A 22,468-nucleotide genomic window follows, 5' to 3' on the forward strand; every position below is an offset into this window, starting at 1 on the left:
TCTCTCTCTCTCTCTCTCTCTCTCTCTCTCTCTCTCTCTCTCTCTCTCTCTCTCTCTCTCTCTCTCTCTCTCTCTCTCTCTCTCTCTCCCTCTCTCTCCCCCTCCAGATGGGGAGGGCCTTTCACTACGGGGGCTTCCTCTGTCTCTCCACCCATCGAGAGCGCAACCGCAAGTAAAGTTGCAGTTTATGAGAAGTCGGATCATCACGTTCCGTCTGCAGGAGTTGTTGTTGTTGTTGTTGTTGTTGTTGTGTTGTCTTGCGGAGACGCGGATCTCGGAGAACAGCAGCATGGGGAAGGTGAACTTGTGGCTGAGGCGCATTTTCATCGTCGTGATAAGTTTGATCGCGGTAAGTGTGTGTGTGTGTGTGTGTTTTCTTTTTTCCACCGCTGCTGCTGAGAGACGAGGCTCTCAGACGTTGTGCAAACTGCAGATGTTGCGATCGGTCGTGTTTGTTTTCCTCAAACACACAAACTGTTGCCACCTGATGTTCATTACAGTTCAAGTAAGATTAAATAATAATAATAATAAAAAAAAAAGTGGAATTCCCTGATCTGCGTGCGTTTTGTTTGTGTTGGCACTGCCATAGGAGGAGGCTTATTGGAAACTGACATGTGGGAAATAAGGTGTAAAGAATAAACCCAGTTATTCTAAAGAATTCGAAACAGTAACATCTTATTGTATTACAGGATGTAACGGCGACATTCTTGTGTAATTTGTGATGTATAATTACAGGAAAAGTAACAAGCGCTCATTCTACTGTTTGGAAGTGGTGTATTTTGAACGCTCATGGTTAAAGTACACAACGTAATCCACTACGTTAAAAACAATCATATGGAGTAAAAGAGTACTCCATTAATTTGAATGAATATTTGAAGTGATACACTTTTTTTTATAGCGATATTATTGCTGTATATTTGTAAAATAAAAAATGGCCATAATGTTTGTTTTTTTAAATTTCTTGACTACTATTCCTTATATTAGGTATTTTATACAGCTGACTTAATTGCCTATTTAAAAGTTGCTTTTTTTCTTAGTTTTTTTTTTTTTAACAGGACTCAAGGACTTAACAGGGCTTCATACAATTGAATGTAACGTAAAGCAGGGGTGTCAAACATAAGGCCCAACGATTTAAAGTTTAAAGTTGTTTTTTTTTGACCATTCATTATATTTTGCACCAGAAGGGACGATTAAAACTGAATTTATGTTGATATTGTTGAGATTTTTGGTAGCAGTTGAATTGAAATGTGATTGACACTATTGACCTACAGCATTATAGTGGTGTAGTCCATCACTCTTGTCTCACAGCTAGAAAGTCCTCAGTCCAGTGTTGAGTTTGCATGATCACTCTTAATGTGTTTTTTTTTTTTGTCCCACAAATCCAAAAACATGAGTTTGTATTGACTCGGCGGCTGTAAATTGACCCGAGCTGTGAATGTGAACGTGTCTCTCTCTGTGTTACGTTTCCAGGATGTAACCGGCCACATTATCCAACATTAAGTTGGGTAAAGCAGTTCAGAAGATGTTTGGACAATCTTAAGTTGGTTAACAGCAGTTGTACTTCACCACAAATTTGCAGTACCACCGTTGCCTCATTTCCTCAAGTGGATCTGATCGACAATAAAGGGTACACTTCATGTGTGTGGTTTTATTGAGGCCTGAACAAAAATCGTCACCAGATTAAGCATCAGCAGTTCCAGTTCCACCTTTCTTTAAATTTTTTTTAAAAATCCTCCATGTCTCCTTTTTCCTCTTTCTCTATAATTTTGTCAACGATGGGAACCAGATTACACAACGTCTGGGCTGTGTGCGCTCAGGCAGTTTGTCCCTCCAGACATTTCTTAACTGTCACTTTTCCTGCAAGTCGGATGGATGCCTCCCGGTTATTCAGTGTTACCAGTCTGCTCGTCCTCATGATTTGGCCTGGAGCACTTACAAAAGAGAGAAGCAGAACGTTTTGTGATACCACTGTTACTGTAGCAGGTCTGTGTCAGCTGATGTGAAAGGTCAGATCTAGTATGTAGCCAGAACAAAATAGATTACAAGGAATTTGACTGATTGAATGGCTTTTTTTTTTTGCTGAGAATGTTACAAACAGTGAAGCCAGTCATTTTTGTGATAAGACCGAGCATTGCTCCGCACTGTCAAGCAGTTTCTCACAGACGTCTCCCATGCAGTTCGATTAATGTTTCCTATCCGACCGATGGTTTTCATTGTAATGTTCATGCATATTTTATCGTTTTGTTGAAATGAACATTATTATCAATCATAAATGGAAGATGCCCGGTATTTCGTCGGACATCGCCAGTTTCTGCAACGCTCATTGTACCCGGCTTGGGAATGCTCCCGTTTCTCTTTGTGCCATAATGCGTGTGAAGCAGCAAGCAGGACAACCCAACAGCAGCAAACAGGCAAATCCAGTTCTGTGGTTTGATTTAAAGGAACTTACAGGCAAGCAGGTGCAGGTAGCAGGAGCAAAATACGGTTACGATATAGTGGGAGCACACTCACAGGTGTGGGAATTGGGCTGTTTACCAGAAGTTTTGAATCTTCACTGAGGCAGAAAGCACTGACACAAGTAAAGATGTCTCAGTACCTCAATGGCGACACCATGCACACAGGAGCAGAAACTCCGTTAAATGAGACTTCATTAGTTATACGCCCGTTGTGACATGTCAGCCCCGCATGCCCTGGAAAAAGATCCATGAGAAAACATGTGAGCCCCCGGTGATAGACGGAGTGAGACACAGGTGAGCAGGTGGGGGTGGAGGGACAGGTGACTGGGAGAGAGGAACGTGTGAAAACGTCTGGTGGGCAGATGGAGACTGGCACGACAGAGTTACAAAAACAAGAGGCATTGTTGTGTGAGACTGGTAGTCCGCTGGTGTAGTGCTTAGCCTCACAACAAGAATGCAATTGTTGACTTCTGGGCTTTTTTTGATTGCATTTTTTCCCTCCATGTCCCTATCTGGGTTTTATCTAGGTACAGGATAATAACACCCCCCCCCCCCCCACCCCTCACCTCTTTTTTTTTTTTTTTTAAACAGTTCATTTCACTCTTTGAGACCAAATAAAACCTGCTGTTTCCATCTTTGTAAATACTGTGCTGCTGCTGCTGTTGCAGATCATTGGTCTCCTGCTGCTGGGACTCACCCTGTTTAGCCATGGACACTTCCACAAAGATGAAGAGGTAACACACGATGCATTTACTGTAATCTGAAGGACTCTTTGCAGTGGCCGGACTTCTGTTTGTTACACATCCTCCCAAGTGTGCTTTAACCGTCTCAGTCAGCCAGCATTAACTGTTTGCATTCAAAACAAAGCTTAACACACACATAACAGTAGGCGCATTTCGGCCTTCACTACATTATTCACATTATTAGAGTGAAGTCTAGCACATCTGATCTTGCAGACTTGATTATGGTCTTTTTCTCCACAGATTGATGACACGATCTTTGGCCTACATTTGATGTATGCCATCGCTGTTGTTTGTGTGGTGTTGGCCGTCATCGGTGGATTTGGTGTCTTCAAAGAGAAGAAGTGGGCTCTGATAGTGGTGTGTAGAAGAAAAGATGTAGATATTTATTTAAATTTAAAAGAGTATTGAGCTACAGAAATTGATAGTAAATTCTTCTCTGTGTTTCAGTTTGTGGTTGGGATGATCCTGAGTTCCCTGTTTCTGTTTGGGATTGAAACTCTAACGCTGGCATTGCAACCACAGGTATCAACACAACAAGCACAGTATAATCTTTCTGCGCATTTTGCAAATCCTAAATCCCTAAAGTTGCCCATTACCTTATTTTCTAGATGGGAAGAGAACTGAAAATGCAATACCTGCACATGCTGCCGCTGTCTAATGCGAGTGAGATCATTGTCGACGGCCTCGGGGAGGTACAGAGTGAAGTAAGTAACGTGTTCACTTTAAAGTGTAGAATGAGTGGCCTAATGTTATTGTTAATTCTAATCCTATTGTTCTGCAGTAATCTAATCAGCTGATAGCAAAAGCAAGTGTTGCTATGAGCGGGGTTTTGGATAAAGGGCATCTTCCCCGCACGAAAGACAAAAGTAAATGTAGAGTAGCAAAGAAGTAGAACTGGGAGAGATTCGAGGGCGAGGTCAGTGTGACTTGTCGTCACAAATTCTCTTTATCTTTCTCCTCTGACTTCCTTCTCAGTTGCAGTGTTGTGGGTTGGAAGAAGGATACCTGGACTGGGACGACAACATCCCAGACTCCTGTCTGTGTGCCGAAAGGTCCATTAATCCATGCGTGAGTGTGAAAGTTACGTTATGTTTCTTCACCACCTATTCAGTATTCTGTTATATAGAATTCAAAAGATAAACCGAGTACCTTTGTGAACATAATGCAAATAGCACAAATTCAAGCTTCTTGTTATTTTTAGACCCCAACATATAATCACACAATGGTGAAGTGATTATTATGTCAGCAACTTTTGCACAGGTTTACCACATTTTGTCCAGATTTTTATGGTTCTCATAAGAAGTTTTAAAGGGTCCGTGTGTAAAATTTTGGTCATGCCACTGTTGCACTTTGGGTGGCAGTGTTGAGTCACTGTAACACCCGTCTGGTCCTTTTTTTTTTTCTTCTGTAGTTGCAGTATTTTCGTGGCTCGATGGTGTAAATTTGCTTCTCCTGCACTGCTGTGTTTTAGCCTGAGACCTCCAGCCAGTTCGGTTTACCAGCTCGCTGCGTTCTTCTTAGAGTAACATCAATACACCCTCTTGTGGTGTAAACTCATATTGCATGACTAAAAGTGGACAAATAGCTGGTACACACAAAAACTGTCATGGCTGCTGTTTTGTCTCATTATTTTCATAATTTCAGTTGTTTATTTTTGTTTTTCAATTTACATTCTGATAAAATATTATACCCCAATTTTTCAGCTCTATGAAATCTATGAAAATCTTTGAAAAAGTAATGATTTAACTGCCACAAAAGGTCACCTTCATATACAATTGATAAGGAATTAACTTACCATGAGTTTAATGGCATGAAAAATATTAAACATTACTACCTTTTGCAGTGCATGTGTGTGATTTGTACGCGTGTGTGTGCCTTTAAGGTGGCAGCGCCCAGGAGCAGCCGCTTGTTCGAGGGAAGAGTGGATGATGAGCCCATCATGATCTATCGTGAGGTAATGCCGTCATTCTCGTCCCTGTGGTTATTTTCAGATTTATGTGTAAGAATTACGAAAAGTATAGCTCTTCAAACCGTATATTACTGGCAAGAGCAGTTCCTGAAATAAAGAGTTTTTCATGTTGTCATTTCTTTGAGCGTAAAGATATTTTGAAGATGCTAATACCTGTTTATTCTTCTTGCAGTCATGCCTTCCATACATCATCGAGAGTGTTATGGGCTTCATAAAAGCAGCAGTAGCCATAATGATGGGAGCCACACTATTACTGGTATGTATAAAGTGTTTAACTTACCTTTCAGTGTCCTACTCAACTGGACAATATTTAAAAACACTAAAGATCTTCAGTCTTTGTGTATGTTTGCCTTTTTTTTTTACTTTAAATACAATGCATTTCACTTTGAAGCCCCCATCAAACTGTATTTACAAATGTGTAACAACAAAATAATCATATTTAAAAATAAAAGAAGAAGAAATTAAGCCATTACCTTCTGAATCAAGAGTGAAGAATCAGTACAGATTTTTACTTCTCTCTTCTTCTCTCATTTTTGTCTTTGCTGCCCTCTTCTGTTGAGACCGAAAATTGCAGCCTCATGAAAAGACACTTGGATCAATATGAAGCAAATAAGAACCATGTCTGCCCATCTCTCCCCCGCCTTTCTGTAGGTGCTATCGGTCGTGTTGGGAATTATCCTCCTGTGTCGACTGGATCGGAAGGTGGACACGCCCCCTGTGGTCTACAGCTCGGAGGCAAAAGCAGGCAACTACACCACTCTAACAGAGACCACCGAGGACATTGCTGGTTAGTCGTGGTGAAGCTTGGAAATTGTGGAAAGAATGAGGCCGGCACAAAGATACAAAGTATATTTATGACGCTTGAGATGTCAAGTCGTGGAATGTAGCCTCGAGTACCAATTGTTTCTTGAGCTTTCATAATTTTGCTCTACATCGACTCTGATGACTACCTATTTTCAAGATTTCCAATACGATCTCTGTCCACTGAAAGCGAATGCCGAGAGTCGGCAGGTTATAAATTACATTTTTTTGTTGCGATGAGTTGATGAATAAAATGTCACTTCATGATTTGAGAAAATGTCCAAGCTGAAATAAATAAATAGACGCTTTGTGATGAATTGGAAAAAACGTCTTCTAAAGACACATGTTTACAGGACAGCGGGACACCAAACGTGAGATTATCATATGGGATACGATCACTCTAAATCCTACTAATCAACATCATATTGAATGAACGTGAGAGAATTTGTGCTTGCTAGATTATTTCTGCGTTGTAACATTGCTTCTCGCCATGAAATGGCGTACTGTCGCAGGACAGACGTTTGTGGGATGAGCTGCTGAGCGTGAGTGGCTCAACCCTCAAACTCACTTCTACTACCCGTCATCTCTAATAATAATCTATGCCACTAAAACTGTCTTTACATTTGTGCACAGCTTAATGAAATCAAAGATAAACTGCCTAATAATTCAAGTGGATTTCGACACCACTCAAGTAAGAGTTTGAGTACCAGGCTTCTGCTGGTCTTAGTAATTACACTGTGTGATTTGAGTCATTTTACTGAAGTAAATGTTTTCAGTACACCGTCCACAAGCGATTGATGAGTTAAAAAAATGTACCGTTTGTATTTCTAAACCTGTCAGTATTTAGTTATTTTTTGTCTTCCCTGAGAAAAAAAACGAAATAAATCCAGCGTTGCCAAGATGTACCTGAAGTGCAGTGCAGTATGCAAATAGTGTGAATTATTCAAACAGTTATGAGGTTTCCCCAAAAAAAAAAAAAAAAATGAAAGCACTGACGATGATTGTGGACGCCTGATAGTTTTAATCTCTGTATTTTGTAGTTTTTGTAGCTCTCATTTTTTTATATTGTCAAATTTTAGGTAGGTTTTTAATACATTTTCATCTAAACAATTACATGTTTTAATTCTTATTGCTTTGATTTTACTTTTTGTTTTTTTAATTGGTTGTGTTGGTGTTCAAGATCAAGCCTGTTGAGTTTGTTTCCAGCTGATAAAAGCGCTTCGTGTCAAGTGATTGAAATCTGCCTCTTCTACTCCGGAAGTGTTGTTTGTCGGTTTGATCTCACTCCTCTTGCGCAAGCATTTTTTATTTTTTTTAAAGTGTGGGAGGATGAAATAAATTGTGAAACTATAGCACTCATTATTTTGTTTATTAAAATGGTTGCAATCATTTCTTTTTGTTTTAGGAGTTTTGTTTTAAATACACAAACACACTGAACATAGACCTGCATTGTAATCTAAGTGAGGATCAACGACATACTGTCTTAATTCTGCTGTTCAAATCTAAACTTTATTAGATTTATATTTCAAAATAAGGATATCAGAGAAAGATATATTGAGAGGAATAAATAATACTTAAGCTAAATAAGCCAACAAAAGTAAAAGGGCAACATCTCTTTTGAAATATAACAAACAAATAGTGAAATCAGTTTATGAGCTACCACTTATCTGAAATATAGTTCTTTTTTTCTATTTTTCACAATCCAGTTAACTTTATTTCATATTCACAATGATCAATATCTGCCGGATTTCAAATATTTGTAACTTCCTGAAAACATAATCTTTGCGAAAACCTTTGACTGATTCTCGCCTGTGATAATCCAGTCACATACTGGATGATTTTCTTTGGTTAAAATATAATAAAATAAGAAAAGGAAAGTTAAAGAGTAACATTTTTGTGGGTTTTGTCATACTAACATGCAATAAGTCTTGACATAATGTATAAGAAATGAGCGACGGCGCAGGTTTAGGAAGCTTACAAGAGTTGAAAGTACAAATATTTGTGTTCAAATGCGTCATGGTTCCTGTTGCTCTTTATGAGATTCTGACTCTGTCTCTGGTTTCATCCTCTTTGACTTCCCCTCCCTGTGACTGATTGCTGCTCCCTGCCCTGATGTGTTTCACCTGCGCCTGATTGTGTGATTGTCTGCACCTGGCGGCTGGGGTTTATGTCGGGTGTCTTCTGTGTGCTCTGGTTGTTGGTTTGTCTGTGTGGAAAGTTCTCTAGTGTCTCGGTCTGCGTTAACACAAATCAATGGGGCAAAAGTGAAAAGTTTAGTAAAGTATTTAAAAAAAAAAAATAAAAAATGTATTCAGTTATTTGCGCCTCTCCTACAATGCCGAACAGTTCCTCCATTAAAATAGCTTTTTTTTTTTACGCTGCCTTATTGGTGATACAAGACGGCACCGCACACATCTTAACAACCTAAACAAAGACAAGAAACAAGAATCACATTTTTATTATTTCTATTTACAAAATATTACACGAGTTCATCCCATAAATTAAAAAAACCCCAAACAAAAACAAAAACAAAAAAAACAAAAACGTGTATGAGAGAAATTAAAAACCACCAGTTTGCAGTAACATACTGTGTATTAGGCATTAATGGTTAAAGTGCACAGGTAGACACTGGATCTGCTGTTTCACATGAAACTCATTTGACTAGATTTGACCCGAGGAGACGTTTCGGCCGCAGGCGGCTCACGCAGCAGGTCGCCTTCGAAGGGATGCGGCACGAAGGCTTCTTCGGTGAGGGTGGCTTAATCGATCGATGACACAGTTTTCCCACACGGGATTCTCCCCACCTCCCTGCAGCAGCTCTGCTGAGCTCCCCCCCCCCCAAAAAAAAAACCCCTCAAAATGGGAACGAGCGAGAATTTGACTGCGTGTCTGCTGAATGTGCAAGAAAAAAAAAGAGAAACAGCCCTCTGAGAGAAACCCGATCGTTTGCTGTGCTTTGAAGAAAAAAATGCAGTGATGATGTTTCAAATATATAATGTACATAACAAGGCATGAAGACAATCTGGTGTTCAAATGAGAGGCTTGACTCATTCCTTTGTCTTACCTGGTTATTTTAAATCATTGAAATAAAAAGACAGTCAAAGCGTTTTGTAAACACTGTTTCGGAAAGGTGCTACATGAAAAGCTGTTACTATTACTCCTTTTTTTTTTTTTTCCATTATTTGAAAGATTATTGGTTTCATACATGTTTGTATTTCAAACGTGTGCTAATATTTAAGTGTGTATATTTCGTCCAGGTGATGGCTTTCGCGGTGTTTTTGTGGCGAGAAAACCTCTTGTGCCTATCTCAGTGTATGTGTGTTTGTAAAATTCAGACATTTGAGATGATTTAGATCCACCTGCACTAATGTAATCAGACTGAATATCTGCAGATGTGATGAAAATAGAACTAAAACAGCCGATAGGCTCCTTCTGTTAAAAAAAAAAAAAAAAAAAAAAACAGCCAAAAAACTTGATGGGACAAAAACTTGTGAAAGTTTTATAATTATTAAAAATGAGTTAAGTTCATTAAATTGTTTCTTTTTTTTTTCTCCTTTTTTTTTCAGCAGTAAGGCGAAAATAGTCTTTTGAACTTGGATCTATGCATGTAGACTACTTTTAACCCTCAGTTACATGCATTAACATGTAGGAAATCATACGATATAATGCTATAGCGCAAAATAGCTTGGTTATGGTATTTAGCATATTGTGCAAATTCAAACAAGGTATGCTTGATAGTAGTTTTGGAGTGTGTATTAAAACATACAAGGGGGACTAGAAAGCACCGGGGACGTATCTGTTGGATTGGAGAAGAGCCATGAACTCCTGTTTCCTCTTGATCTGGCCCATCAGCTTGATGCTCATGACGAGCAAAACGATCTGGAACAGAAGCAGAGGTGAGATCAACCTGGGTTGGGATGTTATACTGAAGATGCACGATGAGATAAGTGTCATTAAGCATCACACACGTACCCAGAACACCGCACTCCCAAACTGAATGGCCATCCCCAATGAAAACGCAAGCTTCAGTTCAGACACGTACATCGGTAAGCAGGGCTGCGGAGTAAAAAATAAAAAGAGTAGAAATAGAATAACATATTTGGTTATTTGGCCTGTTTTATATATAAGACTGATAACTGGGTGTAATCAGAGTTGTAATAATCAGATGTTTATATTCCCGTCGGAATCGTGATCACGGACCAACCCTGGTTTAAATATTTCAGGTCGGGCAGTGACATAAAACTCAAACTGGCTGTTAGTTAAAAAAAGCAAAATGACTTTCTCATCTCGTCTTACCTAGTTTAAAAATACAAAACACTGTTTTATAATATCATAAGAAATAAAACTCAATATATGGGGTTCACTAGATCAGGTAACTTGCTTGTATTTCGAAGCAGAGTTGAGATTTCTTTGGTTTACCTCTTGATAAACGTACTGGTTCTTTGGGGCTCCCAGTGTGGCGCTGCCTCGTAGTCGAATCTGGTGAGGAGAACAACGTCGCATTGCTTGACATGACAAACGCGTTCAAATCATTAAAATGTAGGATTTTACACGAGTGTGTGGGGAGAAAACCAGCAATCCTGACATTTACTGCTCGTTTTCAGTTTTGCACAAGTACAGATACTCACACATTTGCCAGGGTATTGACAGTTACAGGATGGAGGAATGGAGGCTCCCCAATCTTTGTAGCCTTCAACGAGGCCACAGCATTCGAACTGGAGGCGACACACACGCACGCACGCACGCACGCACGCACACACACACACACACACACACACACACACACACACACACACACACACACACACACACACACACACACACACACACACACACACACGCAATGAATGAGAGTAAACCCAACTAATGATTCCTTACCTTTTGGAATACAGACAATATGTAGATATTGTTGCTGTATTGCAGATATTTTGTAGTTTTCTATGTGAACAATCGTATTTCTGCCTCAAGTGGCCAATACATGCCTCAGTATAACCATAACTGTAGCCGGTAGAACACTATGACGCATGCTCATGAACAATATGAACAAGTTGAACAAGATGTTAGATGATATATGTTTTCAATATAAAATATACAGCAAGTCTTTTTATATAAACTGCAATGGTTGCAACTGTTACAAGTAAAGACTTGTGGCAAAGCTTTTTTTGTTGTTTTCATTACTCTTTATTCTATTAATCTCTCCATTTCTTCAAGTCAAAAATTTAAAAGCAAATAAAAAAAAACATTCTGGTATAAGGTATACCTATAATTTAATTTTGATTGGGGGGTTGCTTTCTTCAAGTTTTTCTTTTTCTCTTCTCTCAAGTCTTTTATATTGTTTCCTGTATTAATGTGAAGCACCTTGAAGTGTAAAATCCTGCTTTTTTTTAATGATAAATTATGAATATTCATTGTGAGATTTGCAGAACATCTGTATATCAACCATCAACATCTTCTACAACCGGTGCGTTGCATATAATCCAGATGTTTATAGTGTTCAAGCCCTGGTTCATGATGCAATGATGCAAAATATTACAATATCTTGACCAAAAAACCCAAATATGAGCTGCTTACTTCTTCTTGAATACTATACAGCAGTGTTCGGTTTGCTTTGTTCGTTGCGCTCAGCGGCATCATGGCGAGAAGTTTGGACTCCTCCCTGGCAACCCGTTTCTAAGGAGGATGTTAATCAGGTTGAGTTTACACAGGCTGCGAGGGATCGCACAAAATATGAACTGAAATACTGTACCTCGTACACGTCTTGGTAACTTAGTGCCGTTCTAACGATTATTGTTTGACTGGCGGCCGCCATCCCAGCTGCATACTGCAAACACACACACACACACACACACACACACACACACACACACACACACACACACACACACACACACACACACAGATGAAGTCTGAAAACGTCATGTGTAGGAAGAGAAAGTGTTAAAATGCTGGGTTTTTTTTGTTTTTTTTTACCAGAATCAAACACCATCTCTTCCCTTTCACGGCCCCGAACACACCGAGCACCGAGAGCAGCAGGCAGCCGATTTCTATAATGTACATGATCACCACAGACATACTGGACACCATCTGAAAGGGAAAAATACATTCATTTGTACATTGATAAAGAACTGTAAGACATTTCACACCCCAAAAAAAGGGAATTTCAAGCCTCGTTAAGAATTCTTTACTTGTCTACAAAATCTATTCTAAATGTTGAAATTCACCAAAATCACATGTTTCTCCATTTATAGCTGAGAAAAAATAAATAAATCTTTAAATAGGATCAATGCGTCACTGGGTTTATGTAAAAGATTGACTGCACATCACTGAGTCATGCAATATAAAGCGACTTAATGTACTGTATGTTTATAAACGACAGTCACTTGCATGGCATATAAGATACCAAATATTGTCTAAGACTATTAAGCCAAGATAGTATGAATGTTAAAATGATGCATTCAGTGTTTGTTCCAGGTGTGTATTGATATCCCCATTTAATTCTGTCATTACTCTATACGTTGTCAGTAATGAAGATGAGGTGAGCCGCACACCGGATCTTATGCATTCAACCTGAGATACTCACTCACACTTTGTTTCTAGGATCATTTGACAAAACAGCGTGGACGTTAAAATGATGCATTCACAAACAGACGAGCGGATATATCCTCTTTTAAATCGCAACATATCGACAGTTAGCGCTTATCCACCCAACTCGGTGTATTCATTCACACTTTAAAATGAGTTTTCTAGTGTGTTTTCAAGGATGTGTTGCCATTACAGCATGTCTCGAAAAGAGATTAAAGGTCAGGGCCGGATCAGAACAATACGCCAAGCCTGTGAAGATAATTCACTGTCTTGCCCAAGGACACTTCAACCACTAGTGACACGCTCCCGAACACCTGAGGTCTTCAATGCGGCTCATCCAGAGAAAAAGACAATATAAAAAAAAAAAAAAAAAAAGTGCTACTGTAGCACGTTCAGGCAGTATTGATAGAAAACCAAGCAGCGCCATGCATTAATAATTCCCCAGTTGCCTGTCCTGTGGAAGCCGAGGTTATTTCTGTGTCCGATAAATATTTGCCTCTGAAACTATCAGAAAAGCATCAGTCAAGTCTTACTTTGCCGGTCGCCATGAGGTCCCTGTGCCACGCCACTGTCATTGTCAGCATGAAGAAGCACAGCGCCTTTTGGAAGATAATAAAAAAGAAAACAATCATCAGTCACCATCTTCAAAGGGGATGACACATTTAATACAATCGATAATCAGTGAAATAGTTCTTGAATGAGTTGGCAGTAGTGGAAAGTCTAGATAACTGCATAGGAATGTATCATCTGAGCTGTTTTTGAATCTGTAGGATCGGAGCTGTCACGTCTTAAAGGAGCAGTAGATCATGAGATGCCAATACAAGGATGGAGCAGCATCACCGAACCGGACACAAATACCTCAATCAAGAAAAAAAACAAAAAAAAAACAAGGCCTCACAAACACTATAGACGAAATAATCGCTTAAAAGTATTATTAAAAGCATAAAAACAAATAAAGTGTTTTTAATAAATGCAAATAAGTACATCACTGTGACGTATATGGTCATCAATCCCCGTCACTTCTTTGTTTACTGCTTTGACAAATATTGGGGGTAAAAGCACTGCAGGCACTGCAACATTGTGCATGATTTTTAATGCGCCGCTGCAAGACAGATTATAATCTAGGGCACGGGGCTTGTTGTGGTTTGAGGCTTGACAGATGTTTTTTGTTTTTTTCGAAAATCACAGCAGCTGATCAATCATCAATCCCACAACAATATCGTTTTGAAAGCCAACGAGAAGGGAGGCCTCTGTTTGAGGTGGAGTTCGGTTTAAAAAAAGAAAAAAAGAAAAGCGTCTGAAATGCGCCTACCATATGAACGGCGTTTGCGAAGATGAAGGGCCTCTTCAGGCTGGTTTTGTCCGCCACCACGACCACTGCGCTCCGCTGCATGCTGCCGCTGCTGCCGCTCTCCCAGGCTGCCAGACGCCCTTTTTACATGGAGAAGCTGTTCGGGCTGAGGATCGCTGCTGCTGGCGGCTGTAAGGGCATCTGCGCGCGCGCGCGTGGGTGCGTGCGTACGTGCGAGCAGGGCGCAGTGTGCGCCGTGCACGCGCCGCATCCGCACCGAGCGTCACAGGAGGAGGCTGCGCCGCGTTCAGGCGCGTCCGGAAATATGGACATCGGGACGCACGTAAAGAAAGAAGAGAGTATCAAGAGGGTAATAATAACACAGCGAAGCCAGTGACGCAATAACTTCCCGCAGTAATGTTGATGACTTGAGGGAGAGTGTTGTCATCTATGTCTTATATGATACGATTTATTTAGAACAAGCAAAACCTGGCAAAAAGCTTCTATTTTAAGAAATGCAGCCCTATTTGTCTATATTACATTATTACTATAATGGATTAAGAATCCTATTAAACATGGTATGTTATTACATTATAAGCTTTATTCTATTGGGAAAAAAGCCATAATTATTACATTTCTGGCATGTATTATGTGATAGGACATGATCACATTATTGGGTGTTACAAGGAGTCAAAACATTTGTAGAAAAAGGTTATGTAGGTTAATCCATCCATCCATCCATCCATCCATCTTCTATAACTTGACCCTATGCACGGTTAAGGGACATTGATGCCAGGGCAGGATACACCCTGGACAAGTAGCCCAACACAGAGAGAAACCAGACGAACACGCACGAGGAGAACATGTAATCTCCACACAGAAAGGTCAGGCCGGTATTTGAACCCACAACATTGTCACTGTGAGAAGGAGTGCTAATCACCACTCCACCATGCAACCCAGTGATAATCAAACTTAACCTTTTTGAAATCATTCAGGGATGAACACTCTGTTCTGCAACTTTTCCCACCAAAAGGGCAATTTTTGTCTTTTTTTTTTTTTTACCCACAATCAAAGTACAATTTTACTTTGACCTTTTTCGACTGCATTTATCAGTGTCAATTATTTAGTACTTCCATTATAGCTTTATTTGGTTCTTTCTCATTCCAGTGATACAGGTAAACCTGAACAAATTGAATCGTTTGGTTTATTAAATCTTTACAAACCAAATGTATTAATCAACATTTAAGGAATCTCTTTGTACGTAAACCACCTTAAGTGACTACATTCCAACAGGAGAAGATTGTTCTTCTTTCTGTTTACAGTGGGGCAAACCGCCTGCATTTCCCAGGATCCATCAGTGGTGATGGGGCTGGGCTACCTGCCTGGAACAGGTAGGGCAGGTTTCTATTGTCACCACAGGTGCCGTGAAGAGAGAGCGAGAGGCAGCAGGAACAGAAGAAAAATAAAAGCTGAGAAGAGAAGGACACATCAGGATTGAAAGGGTCGGACGGGGGAAAACATGCTCACACGCGTGTGAAAGAGCAGCAGGTGGATCAGACAGCAACCTGGATTTTGGACAAGGATCTTGTTCATCTCGCATGAGGAGAGAACCCTTTCACTTTGCAAAGCAGAGCGTGTGCGCTGGGACAAGAAGGATGACATTTGTATTCATGCTGGATTTTGCTGTGGTGCTTTGAGTGAGTCATCACCTGAGGAGGCAGTTTTGTTCTGATGAAAGAGGTCAAGAAGGAAAAATAGAACAGTCTGGTTCTTCTGGCCTGTGTCCTTATAGATGGGTTGCTTTCCCAAAGATTCACATTCAAACTGAAGGACTGAATGAAACTTTCAAGCATTTCAGGAGCTCCATTTGATGAGTTTGCATATTTTCCTACAACTCCAAACTGGTTCTGCCGGCTACACGTGGGTTGATTTAACTAACTACACTCTGCTGTTGCAAACATTTCCAGCTGATCAGCTAACCCTTGCACTGGGAGAAGAAACAGGGGCAATTCTTTTTTTTTCAGTTGTTTTGGATGAGTTTAGGGATTTTTGTACCTGAAGTACCCGGCATTCCTGGCGAGCTCCAGTACAGTAAGGGTCACGTGGACACATTGTCAGAAACAGACTCGCACTCTACTCGTACTGTACATCCACCATGCAGACATCGGGGCCCGAACTTGATGAGTGCTTTGATTTCCTTTTTAAAATCATCCTCATTGGAGACTCCAACGTTGGAAAGACCTGCGTGGTTCAGAATTTCAAGTCTGGGATTTTCTCAGAGAAACAACAGAACACCATTGGAGTGGACTTCACTGTGAGGACTGTGGACATCGAGGGGAAGAAAGTGAAGGTTGGTTCTGAGTGTGTGTTCTGTCTGAGTGTGTGTGTGTGTGTGTGTGTGTGTGTGTGTGTGTGTGTGTGTGTGTGTGTGTGTGTGTGTGTGTGTGTGTGTGTGTGTGTGTGTGTGTGTGTGTGTGTGTGTGTGTGTGTGTGTGTGTGTGTGTGTGTGTGTGAATCAGACTCAGTCGATGGAAAAAAAAAGGATTACAGAGAATAAAATGAACATTGCTGTAGAGATTTATAAGGCGTGTCTTTAGTGATTTATCAAGCCGAAATCTAAACAGAGACACCTCTATGCATGCAGCTATTGGAATGACATGGCACAACCTGGAATGAACTTCAGTCAACGAATCATTCTGGACTTTTTCTAAGTATCTGGGTTGGATGATAACAATAAACCAATAGGTTTAAAAAAAGTTTATTCCAAAACCCTGAATATATCCTAACTATTCTCTTATAATGCACGACAGGAAGTCGTCTTTAGTAACAGACTGCATGGTTGGAGGCCCTTCTGGTGAAATCATCAATCAAATGAATGGGAAGAAGGAAACATCACACACTGATCTTTTTAACCGTTGTAAATCTGCATTTTATGTTACATCTTGAAAATCGTATAAAGAAGTTCAAACTAAAATATGAGTACTGGTTCAGGAACAAATGTCTCCCCTTCATTGCCAGGGAATGGCTTGCAGTTGCAACTTTCTTGCCGGCCATTAATTACAGTGACATTATTTTTATGAATGCTTCTGCTAACTGGTCATCATTATGCACTTTTAAAATCTTTTTTTTTTTTTTTATCTCTGAATCAATCATTGATTGCCGCCCTCATGCTTCTCCTACAAGTAGTTAGTTCATTTACAGTCTGTGCTTCCTCATCTCTATTACATACCTGACACCTTCATTGTTGTCTTAGTTTGGCAAAACGAGCCCGTATGATTCCACTGGTTTATTTTAATCTTTAAAAAATATTAGATTTTTGGATTTGTACAGAAACGGTTGTTTTATTGCCTAAAACTGGCGTCTCTTGATAAAGCGATCTTATGCCTTACTATATGAATGAAGGATAACAACAAAAATATCAATAATAACATTAATAACGTGACTTGAACACACGCCACGTTCCTTTTTAAGGCAGGACGGTGTGATTCGCTTCAGTTCAGTTTGGGAGCGCATGACTCCAAGGTGAGGTGTCCTTGGGTTACAGTGTCACTCAGTGAGTCCAAAACAAGTCGGACCAGCTGCTCATACGAAGAACTCGTCGTTCAGGTTTTTCTGCACCGGCCGCGAGCAAAAAAATACACTTGGAATGAATTCTTTGCAATCATCAAGCAAGAAAAGAAAGACGTTTTGGTCAGAGTGGTTGTAGATGAGCATTGATATGATGTTTGACTGTCAGTGTTGATAGATACACCGAGGTCAAAGGGAGAGCAGCCAAAAAAAACACCACTTTTGTCGCTTGATCTATTGGTATTTCCAAAAGCTTTGTGTCTAATGGTCACTGGGGATGAGTTTGTAATCTGTAACTTGGTCACCATACACAAACGCACCAACAGTTCCTTTATTGTTTTGAGTCCAGAATAAATTGTACGCTCCTGGTTTATCAAACATGCATTTACTTAACTGAACATCTTCCAACCATTTTACAATTTAAATATGTTCCTATTGAAGGTGGATGGAGCTTGATATCAAAGGCACATTTTGGTTTTATTTAGCAGAAATCCAGCTGTTATGAAATATTATCCACAGCATTGACAGGTAGAATCATTTGGAAGCGTTCACTTTCTTGTTTCACATCACAAAAAATGACGATGCATTGAATGAAATGACTTAAAGGTCGTAAACAAAGGAGATTTTGAGTTATTTAACGATGGCTCAAGTTTCACTGTTTCAACACAGAGTTTTGTGTCAAGCCTGGGGCTAGATATTTGTGGCTCCGGGTAATCGGTACATTTATTTTATTTTCCATTTATGGAGTTCTTAAGCCATCACAAGCTCGAGCTTTTTCATGTACTGCCCTGAGCACAGTGGCATTTCCTTTGGATTTTGGGGTTATTTGCCCTTCTTGAAATCTTTTGTGTTTGAATTTTGATTATCTGGGAGCATTTGTAGATTTTTAATAGCAACGTTAGAAACTCACTGATGAAACTTGAACATGCATCAATGGATAGCACATTATGAACCACCACACAAAAAAGCTTATTAACTTAATACTATATTATTATTATTTTTTTGTTGTAGAATTGTTTTCTTATATGAAAGAAAGCAATCCCAACATCTGTTATTATTCTTTTAATTCTTATCCATCTGCAGACTGGATTATGATTTACTAGTATATAAATATTCATAAAATTAATGGTGCAAGTGTCTTTTTCATTACAGGAATTGGGAAAGATGTATATATTTTGTTTTACCATTACTTGACAGGGTTAGAACAGTCGCCATAAGAAATGATCACAGATGAGTTTGGTTGTTTGGATCTGAAAGGTTGCTATGACAGCTGTTACTACCTGAGATTCATCTGTTTGGTCCTCAGGGACTTTTCTGCTGAGAGACACTGGGATCTGTCCATTTGTTTTGTTTACTAAAACGTTATTTATATCTTTCGGCCTTATGTGTTGTAAAACCTCATCAAGGTTCAAACCTCACACGGTATCTTAACCTGGTAAATTTGGTGTCAGTTTGGTGGAAATGTTCTTTCCTTGTGGTAATTTGTGTATTGAAAAGCTGACTTAATTTATACATTTTTTTTCCGCATGTCTGTCTGTGTGCCGCAGATGCAGGTTTGGGACACGGCTGGTCAGGAGAGGTTTCGAACCATCACCCAGAGTTATTATCGCAGTGCTCACGGCGCCGTGATCGCGTATGACATCACGCGAAGCTCGACCTTCGACTCGGTCACCCATTGGATCAAAGAGGTGGAGCTGTATGGTGCGGCCAATGTAGTTCTGGTTCTCATAGGTGAGTGTGGATGATGGTCGGCATAGCTTGTTTCATTTTTGCTGCAATATTAACAGTCCCCCCCCCCCACCACCCACTTATATGGCACATTTTATCACCTCAGCCAAAGCCACCAAATTTGCATGTTAGAACCCAACATGTCTGCAAAAACTCTGACTTTATTATGAAAAATCTGCTTGTAGCTTTTAGCTTGTGACACCCGCTATCCCAACCAGGGTTATGTTTTTGTTTTTGTCTATTTTTTCTTTTTAAATTGTTTTCAAAAACTGGAAAAAGATAATTTGCTCTTAAAAATAACAAACAGCTGAAAGTAAATTTTAAACAAATTTAAACTTCTTGATTTAAATCTATCTATCTCTCTCTATTCAGGCAACAAATGTGACCTGGAGGATGAACGCCAGGTTCAGTTTGAGACAGCCTGCAACCTGGCAAAGGAGAAAGGCATTCTCGCTGCTCTAGAAACATCTGCAAAGGTAGCGGGCGTAGTCATTCATACAAAACACAGCCAACAATTTGAAGTGAGTTGTGTTATACGTTGTCAACCAAACCTTTCGTTATTTGTAGGAGAGTCAGAATGTGGAAGAAGCTTTCGTGATGATGGCCAAAGAGTTGCTCCTTCGCAATGGCCACAACGTCCACTATGGAGGCTTTGAGAACTACACCACGCCTCGAATGCTCCTCCGATCCAACTCCCGACCGGTTAATGGGCCCATTCCTTCCGACACAGCGCCAGAAAAGAAGTCCTGCTGCTGAACTACGTGCCCATCGGAGAGAGAAGCTTGATGGCGGATAACAGCGGACAAGAACGACAGTGATGGACGCTTTTATTCATGAAACTTTGAAGAGAAATAATGGATTATTTAAAGAAAATGTATGAATGTGGATGAGGACCAGCATGGCTTCAAGAGGAAAGAAGAAGTTGAAATTGTTGAAAAGTATTGAATTATTAATTCAGTGTAGTTTTATATGACTTACCTGACCTACAGCAGTAGTTGACCAAGCATGTTTACAACTATGAGAGTAAAAGAAGTGATGAATTTTGATGGGTATTATCAGTATCATGTTGTTGTTGTTTTTTTGTTTTTTTTAATATATATCAACTGTGGCTGGACTGTTTTTATCATCTCGTTGACATTTAACGACGTGGCAAAGTCAGTCTTTCTGTTTTTTCAAGTTTGCACAAACAAAACTCATCCAGAGTGAAATAAGATGCTATTTCTTGCCACAATAATTACAAAGCAACTGAACATGTTTGTCTTATCATAGATTTTGCTTCATTTTGTTTGGTGTTTCACGCAGTAATTCTTCTTCACTGCAGCATATTTAGTCAAAAATTCTGTCATCATTCTTTATTCTTCTGACATTTTCTTAAAAAAGAAAAGAAAAAAAAAGCTAAGAGACGACTCTGAGTATTTCACTCAAGTGACCGCTTGTGGTGCTACTGTGACGAGTTCTGGATGAAAATATCTCCCAAAACCTGCTGAAAGCCAAAACACTGTGAATTTAACATGATCGCTTGAATTTTCTTCTTGTGTCAGTGACATGTGAAATATTGTCTTACTTTATTATAAATGGTTGCGAGGATGGATTCTATATGTTTCTTTCTGTTTCTAACCGGTTTCTGCAATGAGGAAGGGAATGTGTTTGTCTTGTTATGTGCACTCTATCACAAGGCCAAATACTAACACACAGACATCATACTAACATTAAATAAGTGCAATTGCATGTTTTTAGAAAACCCATGCATGCACAGGTAGAATATAGAGTACCTACACTATGCATATATTTTCAGTCACATCTATGAAACGACTCACTACTGCTTTATTCTTCTTCCATTTGTTCGACAGATATACTTTTGCTGTTAACAGAACTATAAATGTTTGACACATGACATAGTTCGTGCTCAGATTACCTCAACAGTAATCTTAGCCTCTGCTTTGATGACCTTGTTGCATCTATGTGGGGTGTTTATGTCACTGCAGTTCACATTAGTGTGACAGACAACGGAGAAGATGTTCTCTGCAGGATTACATCCAGTATAATGCAACTTTATTATTTTCAAAAAAAAAAACATGTTTACCTTCAATTATCAATGAGAGATTTATTATCATACTTGTAACACAAGAGATTGATTCAAAACACTCTCAGTGTCACAATTGCTGATTTATTGATATTGAAAATTGTACCATTTTAGTAAAATGCACTGTATGCCTCCACGTTTTCACGTGACGTAGTTTTAGCAGGTGTCCCAACTTTGTATCTTGAACCCGAATGAGCAGATGACCCCGCACTCCATGTCAAACCAGAATGCATTCATAGCCCCACGTAGCATTCAAAATCAGAATGAGTGAACACCACACAGCATGTTCAACCAGAATACATGTGCAGTGTATCCCTATATGACATGCTAAACCGGAATACGTGTGTGTCGCCAAACGTCAGACTGAACCACTGTGATCCAATTCAGTTCTATTCATAGTACCAAAAACAGCAAGGCCATCTCATGGAACAATGAAAAAAAATCAACGTCGGTTGACGTTGGGGGACAGTAAGATCAAAATAGACAGGAGAGAAGACAAAGAGCAGACTTTTCCCAATCGGTAGGTTGCTGGTTCCATTCCCATCTGCCTATGATATGTTGAACCACATGTGTATCCATATGGCATGCTAAACCAGGATCAGTGTCCCAACATGACAAAACATCACACGGTGTTTAAACCACAATGAGTGACTGTCCCCACACAGCATCTTGGGCCAGAATGAGTAAATGGCTCAACATGCATATTAAACTGGAATGATTGTGTGTCCCCCATGTAGTAATGTGCAGAATGTCTTTGTGTCCCTGGATTGTATTGTGAATATGTATGAGTGTATGTCTCCATGTAGTACTTCAATCAAGAACCTCCGATAGCTCCACTCATTCATCAAGATTTTATTTAAATTTTTAAATTTTTACCTTTAATGAAAACTTTCTTTAGCCTGGTTGGACTGCAAGAATCAGAAGCAAAACATTACCTGAAGCTTCCTCTGCTACTACCCTTCAGTCACTTGGTGGTGCTGTGCTATCACAAATAATCTGGAGCGGCTGTTTTGGAGGTCCATTGACTAGGAACATTATTGAACCAAACAGAATTAAAACATCACAGGATGCACTAACAAAATTGATTCAATTAATACAGATTGAAATTTTCAGACTTGTGGTGCAAGTAATTGCACCTTGCACCACAGAGTTTGTCTTTTTTGCTTCTATTGGGATTCAAACTTAAGGTCACGGCTTAACTCAATGCGCCAGCAGACGGAGAGCTTCCTTGGTGAAGGTGGTGCTTTG

General features: G+C 39.7%; 3 protein-coding genes across 3 annotated transcripts; 2 read left to right on the forward strand and 1 right to left on the reverse strand.

The window, feature by feature from the left end:
- Window positions 1–6,981, forward strand: LOC308127130 (tetraspanin-8-like). Its single transcript, XM_080491937.1, has 9 exons — window positions 1–349; window positions 3,125–3,190; window positions 3,440–3,556; window positions 3,647–3,721; window positions 3,808–3,903; window positions 4,175–4,267; window positions 5,082–5,153; window positions 5,341–5,424; window positions 5,820–6,981. Exons 1-9 carry the CDS (start codon window positions 188–190, stop codon window positions 5,958–5,960), a joined length of 906 nt encoding a protein of 301 aa, XP_080348063.1. The 5' UTR covers window positions 1–187; the 3' UTR covers window positions 5,961–6,981.
- Window positions 6,982–8,411: 1,430 nt separating this feature from the next.
- On the reverse strand, window positions 8,412–14,120 carry LOC308127131 (tetraspanin-8-like). The gene is made up of 9 exons (XM_080491938.1): window positions 13,864–14,120; window positions 13,085–13,150; window positions 11,940–12,053; window positions 11,716–11,790; window positions 11,541–11,639; window positions 10,598–10,684; window positions 10,389–10,448; window positions 9,942–10,025; window positions 8,412–9,848 (listed from the first exon to the last, which is right to left on the reverse strand). The coding sequence occupies exons 1-9, from the start codon at window positions 13,942–13,944 to the stop codon at window positions 9,744–9,746; spliced, it is 771 nt and encodes a 256-aa protein (XP_080348064.1). The 5' UTR covers window positions 13,945–14,120; the 3' UTR covers window positions 8,412–9,743.
- Window positions 14,121–15,254: 1,134 nt separating this feature from the next.
- On the forward strand, window positions 15,255–20,732 carry LOC308126990 (ras-related protein Rab-19-like). Its single transcript, XM_080491719.1, has 4 exons — window positions 15,255–16,192; window positions 18,957–19,140; window positions 19,510–19,613; window positions 19,705–20,732. The coding sequence occupies exons 1-4, from the start codon at window positions 15,998–16,000 to the stop codon at window positions 19,891–19,893; spliced, it is 672 nt and encodes a 223-aa protein (XP_080347845.1). The 5' UTR covers window positions 15,255–15,997; the 3' UTR covers window positions 19,894–20,732.
- The last annotated feature ends 1,736 nt before the right edge of the window (window positions 20,733–22,468 follow it).

The sequence above is a fragment of the Lipophrys pholis genome (assembly GCF_963383615.2).
Source record: "Lipophrys pholis genome assembly, chromosome: 22".
In the NCBI taxonomy this organism is placed as follows: Eukaryota; Metazoa; Chordata; class Actinopteri; order Blenniiformes; family Blenniidae; genus Lipophrys; species Lipophrys pholis.